This window comes from Melopsittacus undulatus, chromosome 19 (genome assembly GCF_012275295.1).
Source record: "Melopsittacus undulatus isolate bMelUnd1 chromosome 19, bMelUnd1.mat.Z, whole genome shotgun sequence".
Lineage (NCBI taxonomy): Eukaryota > Metazoa > Chordata > Aves > Psittaciformes > Psittaculidae > Melopsittacus > Melopsittacus undulatus.
In genome coordinates, this window is record NC_047545.1 from 450,188 (window position 1) to 469,067 (window position 18,880).

Genomic DNA, 18,880 nt, shown 5'->3' on the forward strand with positions numbered 1-18,880 from the left:
ACAATTCCCCAAGCCCTGGGGTGCTGCTGCCGCCTTCCTGCTCCCCTCTGGTCCCACAGCGGGAGCTGAGCCCCAGCAGCGCCCGTGGAGCGAGGGGGGCGAGGAGCCAGGCTGGGAATCATGGAGAAACCGGCCCTGCCACCGGGAGCATCCCGGGAATCAGAGCCCAAGGGCCGGGCAGGGGGCGGCGGGAGGAGCCGGCGGGGGACAAAGGAGCTCTTTTCAGCCGCAGTGAATGGCAGCCTCACATCTGACCTTTCCGTCTGGGTGCTGCATTGTGCCGGGGCAGGATCGGGCTGAGGTTCAAGAGCCAACCATATCCTCCCCTCCCGACCCAACCAAAACCCGGCTGTTTCATTCTCCTCCGGAGCTGCCGGGCTCCTTTAAGCAGGGAATCTCTCCTCTCCCATCAGTTCAGGCTAATTAAACTCTGCTAAACCAATTAGAGCTGCAATTTGCAACAAGACATTCAATTGAGCAGCGTTCCTCACAGAGCCCAGGGTCAGGGCACAGGCTCGGTGCGGAGCCGCTGGCGGGCACTGGGCAGGTCTCTGGGTGTCTCTTTGGTCGCCGGCAGCTCTGAGCCTGGGGCTGGGTTTTCTCCGCACGGGTGAACCGGGGAGATGCTCGTGGCTCACGGGGGGGGCAGGATCCACACCTCGGTGGCCGCCTCAGCGCTGACAAACGCAGCTTCGCCCCGCGCCCCGGGGCAGCAGCATCACTGCTCCGTGCCTCAGTTTCCCCATCTGCTGCGGTGAGATAATGGTGCTCCGCTTGATCCTGCCCTATCTCACAGGAAGGGTGCAGGGATTACTTAGCTAATGTTTGCAAGGAGCTTTGAAGATGAAAAGCCATGAACCAATGCCAAGAAATGCTGAGCTGGATTCTCCTCACCGAGTAATCGTTTCATGTTCCTGGGACACTTCCACTTGGGCAGATGAAGGAGGGCAGGGCGGGGGAGCTTGCATGTGGGGAGGGCCGGGGGGTGGGAGGCTCCCACAGCTTCCCAAGACCTGCCCCTCCAAATCTGATCCCCCGGCCTGTGTGACTCCTGAGCAAACCCACATCCCTGCTGCCAAAGCCTTCCCAGCACCCGCCTGCACCCAGGCTGAGGAGCGGGACTTGTGAGACAGCTTCTAATGCAGATCATGGAATCCCAGCCTGGTTTGGGTTGGAAGGGAGCTTAAAGCTCCTCCAGCTCCAACACCTTCCACTGGAGCAGCTGCTCCAAGCCCCTGTGTCCAACCTGGCCTTGAGCACTGCCAGGGATGGGGCAGCCACAGCTTCTCTAGGCACCCTGTGCCAGCGCCTCAGCACCCTCCCAGGGAACAGCTTCTGCCTAAGAGCTCGGCTCAGTCTCCCGTCAGGCAGGTTCAAGCCATTCCCCTTGGCTGTCCCAAGCCCCTCTCCAGGTTTCCTGCAGCCCCTTCAGGCACTGGAGCTGCTCTCAGGTCTCCCCTTCAGGAGCCTTCTCTTGTCCAGGCTGCCCCAGCCCAGTGGAGACAGGGAAGGCTGGGACACAGCAAAGCAGTAGCGAGAGCCAGGAGGCAGCAGGGAGATCCCATCCCATCCCACCCTGTCCTATCTCATTCCACAGGACTCTGCTGCCTGGCCCGGGAGAAGGAACCAGCGGTCACACAGCACATTTCCCCCGCAGTGGAAGCACAGCTGTCTCTTGTCCATGGCCAGCAGCCGGTTTCCATCTCTCCTGGCTGCGCACACACAGATTTCCAGCCACCTTCCCGAGCTCCTCATAGAACCAGCTCGTTGCCCACGTGGCTGGTGGAGCCTTGAGGGGGGAGCCCCAAACACCGGCACAAGCTGTGGTCACCAGGAGCTCCCACCTCGTGTTCAAGCAGGAAACACCTCCACAGGGAACATGATGCAGGAAACCCACGCAGGGGGAACAGCAGCAGTGCAGCTCCATCCTCCAGGAAGCCATGAGGACAACACCATCAGTAAACTGGGTCCTTCTCCCTGTGGAGGTACCAGAGGACGATGCTCCCAGCATCACCCATAGGGAAGCTGCAGCAGGAATCACCTCAGCCGTGCTTCCCAAGCCCATCCCTGCCGGGTCTCGGTGCCGTGGTGACACGGGCAAGGTGTGTAAACAAGGCGTGAGTCAGCGGCCGTGCGGTTTCCCAGTGGAAACTCTTCCTGCGCCGTGGAGCAGGGACCAAACGGAGCCTCGAGGGAAGCACAACGAACCCGCATGGGGCTGAACCGCATCCAGGGAGCCGGTGGAACCTTCCGGGTCATTGAAGCCTCCGGCCCCTCAGGGAGGCTGCAGAGAAATGCAGAGGATGCTCCATGGATCATGGGGCTGGGTGCTGGTTATCCCCATGGAACACGCAGGCCAGGCTGCAACTCCACCAGCACCTAAGGGCGTTGCTTCCACCTTCCACTGTGAGCTGAGATGACAGCAGCCACTGGTTGGAGCATCCCAGCCCTTCTAGCCCAGCGAAGGAGCCTGGTCCCCAGCTCTCAGCAGGCCAGCAATGGGCATATCCCCCCCATGGAGCCCCCCATGCACCCCGCAGCCCTTGTCAGCCAAGGAGCTTGATTGCTTCCATAGCCCAGGCTTGCAGCTAGAAGAGAAAACACAAAACATGTTTTTTGCATTAAAATTTCCCTTGAAAAACAATGGTTTAAACCAAGCATCAGAAAAGCAAAGACTCCAGAAAGGAAAAAACAAGAAAAAGGGAAATTTTTGGTGGAGCCTGAAAGCAGCTCCTTTGAGACCCTGAACTTCCCCCTAGGTGGGCTCTATGAGACGTGGACTCTATGAGATATGCGATACGGGCACTATATGATATGGGCGTTACACCTCCATGCTGCTTCCCTGCCTCCATGGCTTCCAGCCCCTGCCTGCTGGTGACATCCCAGAGGCTCGCAGGGAGCTGGCAGGGGCCCTCACACCACCAGCATCCCTCCCTGTGGCCTCCCAGCCTGTCGGTGCTGGGGCTGCTCGCAGGTTATCAGGAGATGCCGGATAAGCGCCAGGGCGGGATCCAGGATCCGGACCCGCAGCCGGAGGGGCAAGGCTGGGGGAGACGAGGTGGGGGATGTAAATCTCCTGATGTGATCTGTCTGTTGAGTGAATTCAAAGGGAGACCGATTCAAATGCGCCGTGACATGACTGGCTCGGGGCTGGCAGACAATCCCCGCAGTGTTTGTAACAAATCTCGCCGCTTTCCTTTGAGTGGCCTCCAATTTATTAATTAAAATAGGCAATTATATCTAATGTGGGGTGGAGGGGAGCGGGGAGACCAGCTGCACCAGTTATTCTCACTTGGCAGGAACCGTGCTGGAAAGCTGCTCGAGCTCCAGGAGGTTCTTGTGCTCTCAAGCCTCAAGGCAGAGCTTGGGACGGATCCCGCCTGGCACAGCCGGGCCTGGAAAAGCAAGCAGCGAGTGGGCTGGAGCTACAGGGACCGCTTAATTTAAGAGCAGAGGGCCCAGAGGGCAAGACCTTGTAGGAAATGACTTGCTCGAGTCACTGGTGAGTTGGGAGCAGAGATGGAATCTGTGCCCAAAGTCATGGCTTCCCCCTCGGCCCCATGAGCCAGGTCCTGTTGAGTGTCATCCTCCATGCCTAGTGAGAGGAACCACAACGAGCCAGAGACCCTTCAGCACAGCACCACAGCAGAGAGCACCATTGACCTCACACCAGTGCGATGCTGCATCCATGAGGATGGACCTGGAGCGCTTGGTGCTCTCTGCAGGATACACTGGTGCCGTGGGGCTGGTGACGGGCTCTGTGCTGGGAGCTGGACCTCACTGCAGTGCCATGGGGCTGGTCTGGCGCTCGGGACACGTGCATGCACCAACACAGGTCCGTGCCGCAGCCCGCGGCTGTCCCCTGCCAGCGCCTGGCACGGGGGCACTGCATTAAGTAACGTCTCGGGCCATGAGCTCATCGCCAACACCCACGGCGATGTGAGGGGCAGCACCGGGCACTACGGGAACGGGCCTTGACAAACCTCCACTGCAGCCACACGGGTGCCAGGAGCACCCCGGGGCTGGTGGGCACCATGGCACAGGGCACCGGGTGCTCCCCTCCTCCTGACAGCACTGGCGATGTTTGGGCTTTGTTACCAATCCCTATGGCAGGGGGTCCTCAGCCCTACAGCCAAACACCTGCAGGTTCTGTGGCAGAGATCAGAGCACCCATGGGTGCCTTTGGGCCCTGGTCAGGGATCACAAAGGGACACATGTCCCCATCCACAGCGTAGCCCAGTGGGATCTTGAGAGATGTCTCCCACCCCATCCCACAGGGCAACAACAGCCCCAGGGTGTTTTCCACTGCCCTTGGCCAAAACCCTCCCTCTTCGCTTTGGCTCTCCTGGAGCAGGCTCTGCCCAAGGATGAATCGATACCGGTCCGGGAGGTGTCACCCCTTCGTCAGTGCTCCCAGCTGAGGGTGCAGTTCACTGCTTTCTGCAGCACCGTGGGAAAGCCTCCCCAGCCGCTGCCTTCCCAGCGTGACTCAAATGTGCTCCGGACCAGCCCCAGCGCCCTCGGGGGCAGCAGCAGGGGACCAAAGACCTGGCTCCTGGGGTGTGCAGCCCCCCAGGAGCGATGGAAGAGACGGGATTGCAGCGGGGCCAAAGGCTGGGCACGGGGCTGCGTGGGGACAGTGGGGACATCCAGCCCTGACAATGTGGGATCCTGTCTCCACACTCAACATCAGGGACAAAGCGGTGCTGGAGGTGGCAGGCTGCAGGCTTTTATCTCCACGTGCGTTAGCACCCGTTGCCGTCTGCATCCCGACGAGTGTTGCCACGTCCAGTTTCCACAGTTCCTGCGTCAGGGAATTCCAGAGGGACAAAGTCAGTGGAGCCGGATCCTTCCCTCCCCATCCCACAGGCACCCGGCATCCATTTGATCAAGTGGCAACTTGTCCTCCAACCATGAGACAGGGCAAGGAGAAACGCATCCCCATCCTCGGCGTGGAAGGGAACTCAATGGGGTGTGCAATGCCCCATCCGGGGCTGCGGGCGGCCGCGCTCCTGGCTCCAGCCGGAGCCACCTCCCGAAGTTCCAGGACTCGCAGCACTTTCCTCATGGGCTGTAAATAATTCCTAACGTGTCTCATCACCAGCTGGGCTCATCCATCAGCCGCTAAATGGCTGCGGATTTGCGCCGCCGTTGTCATTTCCACATCAAACCCTTCCAGAAATCCCGGCTGGCTACGGAGCCGTTCCATGGGCACTTCCCGCAGTGACTCCCCCCTTGTCTCCTGCCCCAAAGCAGGCGTTGCGAGGGGAGGCTCTCGGAGGTCTTTGCTCTCCGGTGCTAGAGCCTGGAATCCCGGCCCAAAAGCGGGAGCAGCCAAACCTGGGATGAAGATGCCACCTGCTGGAAGCGGGGCTGGCGCACCCCGAGCCCCCCCCGCCCCCAAACCCAGCACCCCACAGTCTCACCGTGCAGAAACCCCCAATCCCGCTGCCCTGCAGCCTCATCACCCGCACCCCAAAACCCCACAACCTCTCTGGGGACCCCGGTGAGTACCGTGTAGCCCCCCCTGCACTCCCCAAAGCCGTGCCCTTGGGATTGAGCTGGATTTGCCACACAATTCCAAGCCGGCAGAGCAAAGTCCTGGCTCCTTCCCAAATCATCCCAACACCCCGGCCAGGGAGGGAACCCCTTAAACCTTCATCTGCTACCCCAAATGTTCCTGGCACCCGCCAGGGAGCTCTAGGAGGTAAGCACAGGCGGAAGAGGCTTTTGCCGAGGTGGAACATCCACATCCTTCCAGAGCGTGGGACAGGCACTGGAAAACCCACTTTTCTTCAATGCTGGGGGGCTCCAATCTCTCCCCATCTCAAAGTAAAACCACTCAAAATTAGAGCTGAAGCTTTAAAACCCCCTTCCCTGAGGGAATTCATTAGAAAAGGGAAAAACAATCCCCAAAAGCACAGGAATGGGCACCAATGACCCCGGCGGGTCCATCCCATTCTTCCTCAATAGGAACACCTCATCCTCCTCTCATTGCTGTTCCCATCACCACAGGCCCAGCTCTAACCGAGCCTTGAGGTGCCTGGAAGACCCAAGCACCTCTCCTGAGGCCGTGGGGTCACAGTCCTGAGGGAATAAAAGGGACCGGGACCGGGACCGATCCCAGCTCCAGGCCCGGTCTCGAACCCGTGTCCTCCCTGCAGCGCTGCAGCCTAAGGGCCACGCCCCCACTCCCTTAAGCCCCGCCCCCCACCAGCCCCCGCCCATCAGCTGCGCTTCCCCCCCCAACGTCTCTTTCCGCGTTCCTCTCTCCTCGCTCCTTTTTGTCCCCCGTCGGTTGCCGTCGGGCTCCGCCGCGCGTCGCTGGGCGGAGCGGGGTGATCCTCCGGGCTCGGGGGGGGGGGGGAGGGAAGATGGCGGAGGCGTCACCGCAGCCGGGACGGTTCTTCTGCCACTGCTGCTCGGCTGAGATCGCCCCGCGCCTGCCCGTGAGCACCGAGGGAACCGGGGGAGGCCCCGGGAGCTGCCCGGGCCGGGGGGGGGCTGCGGTTGGCCGGGCACGTGGGGGTGAGGCCTGAGAAGGGGCCTGCGGAGGAAGGGGGGAGGGCCGGGCCTGTGGGGGGGGGAACGGGGACCCCCCTCTCCGGTCTGGGGGAAGCAACCGGGGGAAGGGGGGGGTGCCCCCGGAGAGGGGGTGTCCGGTTCCTCCATGGGGTTATGGGGGCGGTTTAACCGATCGGCGGGTGCGGGGTGGGTGCGCTCCGAACGGGGGGCGTGATCCCGGTGCGGGGAGCGTTGCGGTGGGATCATGAGGGCTCAGCTGGGCTGGGAGCATCGCCCGGTTCCGGTCCCGGGGTCGGGACACGGAGCTGGGTTTGGGAGCGAGCCCAGGCCCGGAGCTGGTCGGGCTCTGCCGTCGGTTGGGCTTGGGGAGGTGCGGTTGTTGCTTCCCCCTCCTCCAGCGGGGGCAGAGCTCCTGCTAAATACAGCGAGGGGCTGGAAACCGGCTCCGGAGCTGGATGGAGGCTGTGACCTGGCGTTAACGGCCGGAGCACGGCTGGGCCTGAGCACACTGAGCCACAGCAGGGAGCCGGCGGTGGCGGCTGTGGGCTCAGGTGTCGTTAACTCCTGCTCAATGAGCTGCTGTTCTTGGGGGGGGTCCGAGGCTGTTTGCAGATGGAGCCGCTGTGGCACACGCTGGGAGCGGAGCCGTTCAGGCGGCCCCTGTCCTGCACACTGAGGGCTGTGCTGTTCCAGCTGCAGAGGAATTTGCTGATCCCGGTGTTGGGAGCCTGTCAGGACACACACACACACATACACACACACACACACACACACACACACACACTGTCAGCACACACACACAGAGCCAGGAGCTGTGAAGCTGCTGTCATCATCTACCCCCGTGGTGGAAAGTCAACCAGGAGCAGGGGTATTCCGCAGGCAGGGGGGAGCTGACTCCCCTTGAGCCACGCAGGAGCTCCTGGCAGGCTCTGGTGATGGAGAAAGGCTCTGGAGATCAAACAGGCTGCGAGTTGTGTGGAGCCGGTTCCGCCACCACTGCAGCTCCTCCTGAGCAGAAGAGGGAGCAGCAGCTTCCCTGAATCCCTTTCTAGGTCTTGTGTTTGCTGGTTCCTTATCTTGCTGGGCAGGATCCTGGTGCTGGGACCTTATCGGGTTATTCCAGGATGATTGGAGGAGCCACCCCAGCTGTGTTATCAGAGGGAACCCACGTGCTGGCATCCTCCCCTCTTTGGGGGAATCCCTTGGCTTTGTTGCAGGGCCTGTGCTAATCCCAGCGCAGCAGGAGGAAGGGAAAGCAGCTTTGTTTTCTGTAGCTCTTTATTCTCTTCCATGCTGAGCTCTGCTCAGGGTTTCCAGGGCTTGTGTTTGCCCGCGGGGGCTCTTCCTCCTCGGTCTCTGTTGCTTCCTCTTCTGCCTCCGTGGTGCTGCTGCTCGCTGGGGCTGTGTGGTTGTGGAGCATCACACCAGGAACTGGGAGGCAAAGCAACTGTGGCAAACTCCTGAGGAATCCTGCTCCTTTAATCCCATGTATTCAGCCTTCGAGGGGGGCAGCAGCTCTGAGTGTGGGAGGGCCAAATCCCAGTATTGTGCGGAGCAGAATGAGCCTCTTGTGCCTCCCTGACTGTGGTGTGAACCCCTGGCTGCATTCAGAGCAGCTTCCCAGTCCTCAGCCCTTCCTAAGCAACAGCATCCCTGATTCCCCACTTGTGGAATGCTGCACTTCCCTCCTCGTGTGTTTCATCGCTGTGGTTCAGCCCCTGGAGGGGGTGAGGGTTGACCCCCAGAACACGCAGCTGGTTACAAACTCATCTTTGGATGCTGCTGGTTTGGCTTTCACTTCCCCAGGAGCTGCAGCACATGTTCCTTAATGCTCTGTCTATACTGGGGGTGCATCAGGGTTACCCAAGTCTTGCCTAAAGCTGGGTTCCAAACAGGCTCAGGCTGACGTTTGCCTCCCCAGCCTGGTGAAGACAGATAACAGGGATTTGGGGGCTTCTCTTCACAGCCTTTATGGACCCCTTTCTTTTCTCATTCTCTTTCTTCTCCCACAGGACTATATTTGCCCCCGGTGTGAATCTGGATTCATTGAAGAGCTTCCTGAAGAGCCAAGGTAATGTGCTGCCCCACAGGCTATTGCTACAACAACCTCCCTCTGCTCTGCTCCTTCCCTTTTTCTCATTAAAGGGCAGTGTTGGGTACTAAATACACCATCTTTAGGCTTCCTGCCCAGTATTTGCCTTATCTGTCCTTACTCTGGCTATGCAGTGCTTAATCTGTGCTCTGCATCTGCAGGTAAAGCAGCCATGGGAATGCCGAGCATTGGGTGCTGCTGGTACAGGATGGGGAAGGAATGGGTTGATGTAAAACACCAAAGGGTGGTAGAGAGGCTTTCCCCTTGGCATGGGGGATCTCTGAGCTGGTTTGAGTCATCAGGGCAGAGATAACCCTCAGAGAGGAGTCTGAAGCACGTCAGCTTCAGCCTCTCATAGGGTACAAACAGCACATTTTGCCTGAGACTTTGGACTGGAGCAGCTGGGATCTGCGTTCACGTGCTCCCCTGCTGGGTCAGCAGTGGCACTGCCACCACAGGACAATGGCTGAGGTGTTTGCCGATGGCTTTGGGAAGGGCCATGCGAGGGCACCGGGGCTGTGCCAGGCACGTGTTGGTGCAAGGTGTGAGAGCTGAGCTTTAGGCTGAGGTTTCTCTGCTGCCAAGGTGACGTTTGGTGTGAGCGCCAACCTGCGAGGCTGGAAATCAATCCTGGCTAAGCCGAGCTGGAAGCAGGGGTTTGCTGTGACCTTGGGAGAGTTCTTTCTGAACCAAAGGGTGTTTGGTACCGTGAATGTTAAAGTGTGGCCCTGGAGAGTGAGCAGTGACTGTTCCTGCAGCGCTAAAAGCAGAACAGCATCGAGACTTCTCCTTGAATCTGTCCCCTTTTGGTCCCATGCCTCTGGAATAGAGAAGTTCCTTTGACTCCAGATTAGACTCAGGCATGTTTGGGTCATAGGGATCAGGGTTTGTTCTTTAAGGCAGCTCTTCCTGGTGCTCCAGAGGATTAACTCAGCTGTTGGAGAGGGATTGGGCAGGACATCGTGGTTCACTTGCTTCTCTGTAGCTTCCTGCAGTCAGAAGCTGAAAGGGTAGGGAGAGGTGGGGGAAGATGTGGGAAAACGAAGGTTGCAGGGAGGGAAAAATGGAAATGGATAGGGTCAATTGGAAAACCATCCGGTGAGGACTGGTTCCTGTGCGGTGCTGACCCTGTCCTGGGCTTGAGGGGCCCTGCACAAAACCAAACCAATGCTTCCTGTGTGCTGTGGTGCCTGCTGCTCCTGTCACACTCCATCCCTCCCTCCCTGCCTCCCTCCTGCTGGGCAAAGCTTCTGCGAGCACCCTCCTGAGGTTCACAAGTGCTCTTCATCCTTCACAGGAATGCTGACAATGAGACCAGCTCCTCTATGTCAGCCGGTGACCAGAGCAGGCACCCTTTTGAGGTGAGTCCTCTCCCTCTCTTCCAACCCTTCCTGCTTTGCTATTGAATTGAGGTATTTTTCCCATTAAATGTTCCCTGGATTATGGCAGAATTTGGGAAAGGAGGTGTTAGCATCATCCACATACAGCTCCTGACATCTCTGCTTGTTGTGTTTTTACTGTGTGTTTTTAACAGGACCATCCCTTGTAGTTTACTGGTGTTGTGAGGGGGTTGGCCTGGGAGCTGACTGGGGCTGTTGCTGTGCAGTAGCCTCAGCACCAGGAGCTGAAGAGAAGCTGTGCTGATTTCTTACCTTCGTGCGTGGTTTCAGTCTGTTCCTCACTAAACCACTGCTGCCCAGGCGTGTGAGGTGCTGGGGGCCTGAAGAGACTGGTCTATACTGGGAAGCTGCTGAAACACAGGAGCTCTTTCTCTCCTCGCTACAATCCGTTCTCTGACCTCTCTTCCCCCGCAGAATGTGGATCAGCACTTATTCACCTTGCCCCAGGGCTATGGCCAGTTTGCCTTCGGCATCTTCGATGACAGCTTTGAGTTCCCGTTTGGGCCCAACGTGCAGTCGGAGGACAACAGGGACTCGGAGAACCGGCGGGAGCGGGAGCACCAGTCGCGGCACCGCTACGGTGCCAGGCAGCCGCGCGCCCGGCTCGCCACCCGCCGTGCTGCTGGCAGGCACGAGGGGGTCCCCACGCTCGAAGGGTGAGCACGGGTCCCATGGTCTCAGTTCTTTTCCAGCTGGAAACCAGCCTGAAGCTTCTCATCAGGTTGGGGAGCAGGCGCTTGCAGGCTGCAGGGTATCACTCCTTTTCCTCCTGATGAGCAATCAGCACATCACAGAGCGGTTTGGGTTGGAAGGGACCTTAAGGCTCCTCCAGCTCCAACCCCTGCCATGGCAGGGACCCCTTCCACTGGAGCAGCTGCTCCAAGCCCCTGTGTCCAACCTGGCCTTGAGCACTGCCAGGGATGGGGCAGCCACAGCTGCTCTGGGCACCCTGTGCCAGCACCTCAGCACCCTCACAGGGAACAGCTTCTGCCTCAGAGCTCAGCTCAGTCTCCCCTCAGGCAGGTTCAAGCCATTCCCCTTGGCCTGTCCCTCCAGGCCCTTGTCCCAAGCCCCTCTCCAGCTTTCCTGCAGCCCCTTTAGGCACTGGAGCTGCTCTCAGGTCTCCCCTTCAGGAGCCTTCTCTTGTCCAGGCTGCTCCAGCCCTGCTCTCAGCCTGGCTCCAGAGCAGAGCTGCTCCAGCCCTTGCAGCATGTCCATGGCCTCCTATGACCCTGCTCCAATAATCCTGGTTTTCTTGTCTTCCAGAATTATCCAGCAGCTGGTCAATGGATTTATTGCACCTACAACAATACCAAACCTAGGACTAGGTCCTTGGTGAGTTGGAAGATGTCCTGCTCTTCCTGACAGTGTTCTTGTCCATGCTCCCAGCCAAATGTAATTGTTGTCCTTGTTCTTCAAGGGGGGTCTTGCATTCAAATCCGATGGACTACGCGTGGGGTGCCAACGGTTTGGATGCCATTATTACGCAGGTACTGGAGCTTCCTGTCCCCTCGTGTGGGGGGCCCACTGTACTGTTGAGCTCACACCTGACTTTGGTGGCCTCTTGTTTTCCAGTTACTAAATCAGTTTGAAAACACTGGACCGCCACCAGCGGACAAAGAGAAGATCCAGGCCCTCCCCACCATACAGATCACACAGGAACACGTAGGTACGTGTGTCTCCTCCAGAGAATCACTCACCAAGACCACTGGGAATGCTTTCTTGGGGCTTTAATCTTGTCTGCTGATACCTTCAAGGCCTAAAACGTTTCAAAGAGGCAGGGTGCTGAAGCGTTGCTCTGTGTTACTCACACCAAACCAAGAGGAATGTGGACAGGATGGGTTTGCCCTGGGGAGACTGTTCTGAAAAGCTCAGTGTGGGTAGAGCTGAACAAGCAGAAGGGAAGGGAGCAATGAAGGGAACCTGGGGCAGCAGGAGGTGGAGCTGTGGTAGGAACTACAAAGCATCGAACTCTGGTCTGCAGGGCTGAAAGGGGGAGGAGGAGAAGAGGTGACAGGGTCCTGGCTCAGCCTCATTCTCTCCTTCCCTGAGCCGTGTTTTGCTTTCCCTTCGTGGTGCAGATTCTGGGTTAGAGTGTCCTGTGTGTAAAGAAGACTACACAGTTGGGGAAAGCGTCCGACAGTTACCATGCAATCACCTATTCCACAACAGCTGCATAGTCCCATGGCTGGAGCAGGTCAGTGCTGCCTGGATGGGTGATGGGGACTCGGGGCACTTGGGGCTTTCTCCTGGTGGCACCGTTCTCCTCTGTGACCTCTTACGATGAGGCTGGAGTATTTGACCCAAGGAGTGTCCCCGTGGCCTTTTCCTCCAGTGCTGTTCCCTTGTCACGTTTCTAACCCTGTTTCCCACGTTGAATGTTCTGTTTCTGTCTCCTCTCCTCAGCACGACACGTGTCCCGTGTGCCGGAAAAGCCTAAGTGGACAAAACACTGCCACAAACCCCCCAGGACTCACAGGGATGAACTTCTCCTCCTCTTCCTCCTCCTCTTCTTCCAGCTCACCAAGTAACGAAAACTCATCGAACAACTCATGAACCTTCCTCCAAACCCCCTGTCCTTGGGGCCCTTTGTCCTTCCCCCCCTCCCCAGCCATCGACCGGGGCTTCCAGAGCAGAGCGAGGGGCGGGCAGACGGGGGGGGGAAGCAGTGCCCCACATTCCCTTTCCAGTTCCGAAGACCTGGAGACTCCAGCTCCTTCCGAGACGAGAAGCCTCAAGTGCTGTGATGGGGGGAAAGAGCTCTGTCAGTTAATAAACCATCCCTTTGGTACGTGGACTTTGAGCAGTGCTGAGCTGCCGCGCTCCCCGGCCAGGCCCCCCCTGAGGTGCCGAGCTCGCGGTTGTGATTCCCAAGGAAAGGTTGTTCCTATGGTTTTGAATTCCAGATTCCTTCCTTTCCCTTCCTTTCTTTTGCTCCTCCTCCCCTTGGATCCTCTCCCTTCTGCTTTGAAGTCTTTAAAATGAAAGCGTAATGATGCTGCCTCCCCCCAGCATCCCCAGCTGGGGATGGCCTATAGCTATCATGGAATGAATGAACTCGTGACTTAGTCCCCGTTATCCCACCCGGCCCCAGCTCCAATCCCACTTGTTTTTTCTTTATAACCTCACCCTTCTGATACTCAACACTGAAAAGGGGTTTTTATAATTCTAAATTATTACTGCTGTCAAATAAAGAGACGTTTCAGCTCAGCGACATGTCCTCCATGGTTTGAGGAGCAGGACAGGTGCCATGGTGCTCAGTGTCCTATCCCACCCCGGGTACCAGTGCCTGTAGGTGCCTGCGGATCAGTGGGATCACATTGGAGAGCAGCATTGCCTGATCTGGTGTAGTTTTTACTCCTCCCTGTTGCTATCCTGCCTGAGCAGCCTTTCCTGCTGTGCTGCCATCAGGATGGGGCGTGCAGCAGAGCAAGGACCAGCCCAACTGTCGTGATTGGGTGACAGGGAAAACCACAGTTTGGATGGAGAAAAATGTAGTCCCAAGCTACTTAAAACACAGCTGATTATAACAGGAGAGCTGAGGACCTGGGTGTGTTTGGGACTCAGTTTCTGTGACAGGAGCTTGGGGCATGGAAAGAATGTGAGCAGAGCAGGCAGTGACCTACCTGTGTCTGTGCTCAGCGGGCCAGGAGGGGAGCAGAACCTCACTTGGTTTTGCTCTGGAGCTCCAGTGTGGCCTCAGCAGCCTTGGGAGCACCGGGTGTTCGTGGCAGCGCCGTGTGCTCCAGGGTATGCATCAGGACATGGGGCTTCGGTGTCTCTTGCAGCATGGCCTTATCCCAGGATGTGTCCCCTCCCGGAAAGGGAAGGCAGGGACCTCGTGTGCTGAGCTTGGGGCCATTCTGGACCACGAGGAGGGCAGGTTTGGTGGAGCCCCATCCCCGGCGCGGGTGGCAGCAGCCTTTGCCAATCCGGCCCCGCGTGGCTGGTGCTGAGCAACTCCCCTGGAATGTTTTTCCTCCTTGGTTTTGCCAGGGCAGCCCAGCGGCGCCTTTCATCTCACGGGGCAGATGCCTGCGGGACCAGCTTTATCTCAGGACTGGTAGATCAGGGTAAATGGCTTGTCCTCCGAGCTCCTGGGCTTGGGAAGCGGGTGGCAGCAGGAAGGTCCCTGCTCCAGCCTGTGTGCCCAGCAGCACGGAGGCAAAGCTTTGCTCTTTGGTCACCAAAAGGCAGAGCAGGAGCCCTTCAAATCCCTTCCTCCTCCCAGCACACCCCAATGGTGAGTGGGGCTGCTGGGGCTTGGGGACCGATTTCCCCCTGTGGGAGCAGTGCTCAGGGGGATGCACAGCCCATGGTGGGTGCATGGCGCTGCCTGGCAGAGGCTCCTGGCCCACACCGCGGTCACCACACGGTTAACGTGGTGGCTGTTCCCTCTCTCAGACTCATTTGGAGCTGGTTGGGTAGGAAACAGAACGAGTTTGGTGGTTTTCACTGGGGCCATCGTGTCTGACGTGACAAAGTGACCCGGCTGCGGTGCCTGGCGCAGGATGTGCCCTGGTGCTGTTTGTGCCCGAGCTCCCCTCCAGGCAAGGGGCTGGTCACCATCCACCCTCCCAGCTCCATCTCTGCTGAGGACAATGGATGAGGCAGCCCCATCGGTGCCCGGTCCGGGGCCTGTTCACATCCATAGGGGTCTTGGTGCTCCCGCTGGAGCATCCCTTTGCCCATGACATCCCAGCTCAGGGTCTGCACATGGTGGGAAGCAGCATCCCTGCTCCTCCCAAGCAGGACTGTGTGCACCTGGGGGTCTGGGCTGGCTCCTGAGGTGAGAGCCCATTGCAGTGATGCAGCAGGACAGCAGCTGTGACACTCTTGTCCCCCTTTGCCTTGTCCCTTTGTGTCCCCAGTTCTGCATCCCCCTGCACTGAGCCTGGCACCTCCCAGGGGATGCTCCCACTTGGAGCAGGTGCTGGTAACGCATCAAGTGCTTCCCTGCAGAGTGAGCGCAGGGTCCAGGCTCTCTCCCTGCTCCATCCTTTGTGCCACTGAACACCCAGCACTGGTGCTTCCTGTGGGTGAGGTCTGGCACTGGGTCCATCCAGGGATGCTGCTGGGGGATGCAGGCACAACCCCGGGGGACCCAAACCCACCATCCCAGCACCAACACCCACTGCCTGTTCCATACCATGAACACAGCTTTAATTGCACCAGTGCCGGGACAAGAGACAAATACAACCCACCGACACATCCCAGCCCCTGCACACACACCAGTAAGCAGAGTGCTGGCCGCCTGGTCCCTGCCACAATGGCATGGTAGGGAAGAGCCGCATCCCTGCACGGCTGCATCTGGAGCATCTTCCTTCCACATCCATCCAAACCAAACCAATAAATAACATAAAAATAGATCTATACATAAATAAAATCACCTTTTCCCCCCCAGTTTTGTCCCCCGGGACGGGCTCAGCTGACGAGCATGGGCAGGAAGTGTGTGGAGAGCTGCTGCCGCCGAGTCTTGCCCCCTCTCCGTGGCCTGCCCTTGCTGTTGAGTGAGAGGAACATGGGGCGGCCCCGGTGCCGCCAGCGCAGAGCCGCGTACGTGTTGTAGCCGTTCTCCTCGATGCGCTCCATGAACTTGCAGTTGGGGCTGAATTCCTTCTGGCAGGAAAGGGAAGGGGGTGAGCGGTGGCTGCGCTCAGGACCCATCATCACCCTGCTCCGGTGGGATGGAACCCAGGGGCAGAGCAGGACCCCAGCACATGGGGGATGCTCTGTGGGTGCAGCCCCTGATAGGGAGTGGGGCAGCACATGGGAAACCAGGACCCTGCTCCTGGGCACTGGTCCCGGTGGGTTTGGGACCCCCAATTCCAGCTCTGCCCTGTGCCTCTGACCCCGCTCCCAGGAGGCAGCATCCAACCTACCGACCCATAGAGCCTGCCCCGCTTGTTCATGGCCAGGTAGAAGCCGGTGTGCACCGCACGGATGGCCACGACGCCGACACGCACCGACCGGATCTCGACGATGCCTGTGGGACAGGGACAGGGAAGCAGGGCCGTGACCTGGGGAAGGGCAAGGGAGCACAGTGTCCCCTGGAGGGACGGGGCCGCTGACCCTCGCCAGACAGTGGGAATGATGGCTCAGCCGGGATTGGGAACCTCTGATCCAGGGAGGATTCCATCTTTATTCCTCTCCTCCCCATGGCCCAGCCGGTTCCCAGGAGCCCAATGGGGCTGGGATGGTGCTGCCTGTGGATGCTGGTGGCACCAGTGTGGATACACGGCCCTGCACTGGGCACCATGGGCAGGAGGGATGCGATGGTGCTGCAGGAGGTGGAGATGAGCCCGGAAGGTGGCTGCAGCCGGGCTGTGGCTGCACTGGTGTGTGCCCGGCACAGCTGCTAATGGGAAAGGCATGCGGTCGGACCAGCAGCTCCGACACAGGGAACACCCAGGGCATCGGCAGGGCCTTTGGATCCCTGCACCGCATCCTGCCCTGCTGCCCACCGGGCACACGCTGCGGTGGGAAGGGGAGAGCCGTGCTCCAGTGGGCAAGAGGTGAGGTGCAGCCCATGGGTACCACTGGGCAAGGATGAGACAGCGGCTCCAGTGCCTCGGGGGGGCTTTCATCAGGCAACAACCCCCTGGCACCCACCAGGACCTGCAGGGCCCAGTGAAGCCATTGCCAAGCTGCAGCCATGGGGAAGGGTTGAGCAAGTGCCTGTGACTCCATCCCCACCCGATCCCCGTCCTGAGCTGCTGTTTATAACAAAGGACTTGTGCTGTCCCCAAAACAGCCCCTGGCGCTTTGCTTCCCGGTGCCTGGTTCTGGAAGCACCGGGCAGCAGCTCCCAGTGCTCCCAGTCTCACCCCTCCAGTCCCAGAGCCCCACTGCAGCCGTGGTGAGGGCAGAGGAGCAGAGCCCAAGTGATAACCAGAGTGAGCCCCATGGGAGCGCCCGGGGCAGCTCCTCCTGCCAGGCCCCATTGCCACATGGCAAAGGAACGTGTTGGGGTGCTTCGTGCTGGCAGCGCTCCCGGCTGGGGCTCCCAACAGCCTCCGGCACCGCAGGAGGGTTCCCTGAGCCACAGCTCCCTCATCCTGTTCTGGATGGGTGACAGGGCAGCCCCTGCTGCCACCGGGACATGGGCTGGGGGATGCTGCTCCCATCCTCAGCATCATCCCTGCCCTGCATCCCAATGCCCTGCCAGGGCTCCCTAGGACACGGGCATCTTCATCACCCCCATCCAGCACCCCCCTGTCAGCCTGGCGACCAATCCCTGTCACTGGGGACCAGAACCCAGCACCCAAACATCCCCTCAGCACCCACGACGCTGTCACCATGGAGGGGCCCCGGTGAGAGCAGGCGGCCACGGAGCCGGGGCAGGATCCGGACCTCGGGATCAGCCTCTCCCCACCGGCACACGCGGCCGCTCCCGAGGGCTGCGGGGTGGAGCAGCCCCAGCCCCAGGGGAAGGCCTAATCCTGCCGGCTTGTTCCCAGGCTCCGGATCGCAGCTCAGTCTGGGCAGTGCCGACATCCTTCAGCCTTTGCTCCCTCCGTCCCCCCCGGGATGTGCTTCCCGGCCCCTTGAGGAGGACCAGCCCGTGGGGAGCCTGCAGCCACGGACCCCACTGCACCGTGGGTGCTGTGCCCCTGTGCCCTGCGGGCAGTGGATGCTCTGTGGTCCCCTCGATGGGGCAGCTCTGCTCCCCAAAACCACCCTCATGGATGCTCAGCGCTGAGACCAACATCGTCCTCCATCCCTCCATCCCTCCTCCGCCTTTATCCTCCCCAGAGCGGCTACAGGGAATGATCAGATTCCCTCCCCGGTCTGTGCCTCAGGGCAGGGACCCCCCCCCCCCAGGGCAGCGCGGGGACCCCCCTCTCATCCCCTCCCTGCGCTTTCTGTCGCCCCAACAACGCGGGGCTGCAGCCGCATCCCTGGAAAGGGGCTCCCGGGGCCGAGGGCAGGAGCCGACGGACGGGGACGGACAGCGGGGACGCGCGGTCGCTGGCGGAGCTGCGGCATCTCCCCGGTACCAGGCACATCGGGGCCCCGTCGCTGCCGCCCCCGTCCAGCCCCTGCCCCGTCTGTGCCCTCAGCCCCCCAGGACTGGACTCTGGGCTCCGGTGGGAGGGCGGCGGAACCCGCCCCGGCTCTGCACTCACTGCCCGGCCGCTCCCTCCAGCGCGTCCCCTCCACGCCGCCGCTGCCGTCGATGCGCAGGAAGAAGCGGGTGGCGGAGAAGAGCCGCCGCCAGCGGACGTCGCCCTCCAAGTGGCCGTAGCTGCGGGGGGGCCGGCGGCCGCCGCAGGCGGTGCTGCCCGACCCCGGCCCCGCCAGCACCGCGAACGCCCCGGCGAGGCAGGCGGCGAGGGCGGCGGGGCCCCCGCGCCTCATGGCGGCGGGCGGCGGGCGGCGGGCGGGGCTCGGTGGGGCGGGGGGCTGGCGGCCATGGCCACGGCAGCGGCGGCGGCAGCGACCGGCCCCGACGGCGCGGGCGGCCCGAGCGCGGAGCAGAGTGAGCCGGGGCGGGAGCCAATGGCGAGGGGCGGGGCCGAGGGGTGGGGGCGAAGGGCGGGGGCTCCCATTCATCAACCGGCGCCCCGACGGCTGCGCTGTAGCCCCGGCCGGGGCCGCCCGTCTGCGGTGACGGGGAGCGGTGGGGGGGTGGGGGGGGATGTGTTGCGTGCTCCGGTCCCCACCGGTTTGGGGGAGAGGAGCGGACCGCGGGCCTGGGGGAGCTCGGTGCTGGTTGGGACCCGTGTCCCAGCGCCGCCCCCGCGGGGCTCCGCTCCCGTCCCGTCCCGTCGGGGCCGCCGCTGGCCGCCAGGGGGGGTGTGTGTGTGCGCTGCTCTGCCGCGCTGCACCATGGGAGTTGTAGTCCTCGGAGGCAGAACTA

The 18,880-nt window shown here is 60.7% G+C and overlaps 2 protein-coding genes across 4 annotated transcripts; one reads left to right on the forward strand and one right to left on the reverse strand.

Moving 5' to 3' along the window:
- Positions 1–6,365: 6,365 nt before the first annotated feature.
- Positions 6,366–13,227, forward strand: RNF126 (ring finger protein 126). Its single transcript, XM_034070757.1, has 9 exons — positions 6,366–6,449; positions 8,538–8,596; positions 9,915–9,978; positions 10,432–10,673; positions 11,284–11,352; positions 11,438–11,507; positions 11,593–11,686; positions 12,099–12,214; positions 12,424–13,227. Exons 1-9 carry the CDS (start codon positions 6,375–6,377, stop codon positions 12,571–12,573), a joined length of 939 nt encoding a protein of 312 aa, XP_033926648.1. The 5' UTR covers positions 6,366–6,374; the 3' UTR covers positions 12,574–13,227.
- Positions 13,228–15,152: 1,925 nt separating this feature from the next.
- FGF22 (fibroblast growth factor 22) lies at positions 15,153–18,378 on the reverse strand. Of its 3 annotated transcripts, none has more exons than XM_034070752.1 (3): positions 18,147–18,378; positions 15,900–16,003; positions 15,153–15,636 (listed from the first exon to the last, which is right to left on the reverse strand). In XM_034070752.1, exons 1-3 carry the CDS (start codon positions 18,376–18,378, stop codon positions 15,442–15,444), a joined length of 531 nt encoding a protein of 176 aa, XP_033926643.1. In that variant the 3' UTR covers positions 15,153–15,441. The 3 variants fall into 3 exon arrangements, 1 of the variants encoding a protein (XP_033926643.1); XR_004550390.1 differs by lacking the exon at positions 18,147–18,378 and adding an exon at positions 17,224–17,820 and having other exon boundaries at positions 15,493–15,633; positions 15,900–17,191; XR_004550389.1 differs by lacking the exon at positions 18,147–18,378 and having other exon boundaries at positions 15,493–15,633; positions 15,900–17,820.
- Positions 18,379–18,880: the final 502 nt, after the last annotated feature.

Excerpts from the sequence above, each read along its gene's own strand:
- RNF126 (XM_034070757.1), top strand. The coding sequence starts at position 6,375 with ATGGCGGAGGCGTCACCGCAGCCGGGACGGTTCTTCTGCCACTGCTGC. Across the intron at positions 10,674-11,283 it reads GGGGTCCCCACGCTCGAAGG|AATTATCCAGCAGCTGGTCA; the intron begins GTGAGCACGGGT and ends CTTGTCTTCCAG. Across the intron at positions 11,687-12,098 it reads GATCACACAGGAACACGTAG|ATTCTGGGTTAGAGTGTCCT; the intron begins GTACGTGTGTCT and ends TTCGTGGTGCAG.
- FGF22 (XM_034070752.1), bottom strand. The coding sequence starts at position 18,378 with ATGAGGCGCGGGGGCCCCGCCGCCCTCGCCGCCTGCCTCGCCGGGGCG. Across the intron at positions 16,004-18,146 it reads CTGGAGGGAGCGGCCGGGCA|GCATCGTCGAGATCCGGTCG; the intron begins GTGAGTGCAGAG and ends CCTGTCCCACAG. Across the intron at positions 15,637-15,899 it reads GGGGCAGGCTCTATGGGTCG|AAGGAATTCAGCCCCAACTG; the intron begins GTAGGTTGGATG and ends CTTTCCTGCCAG.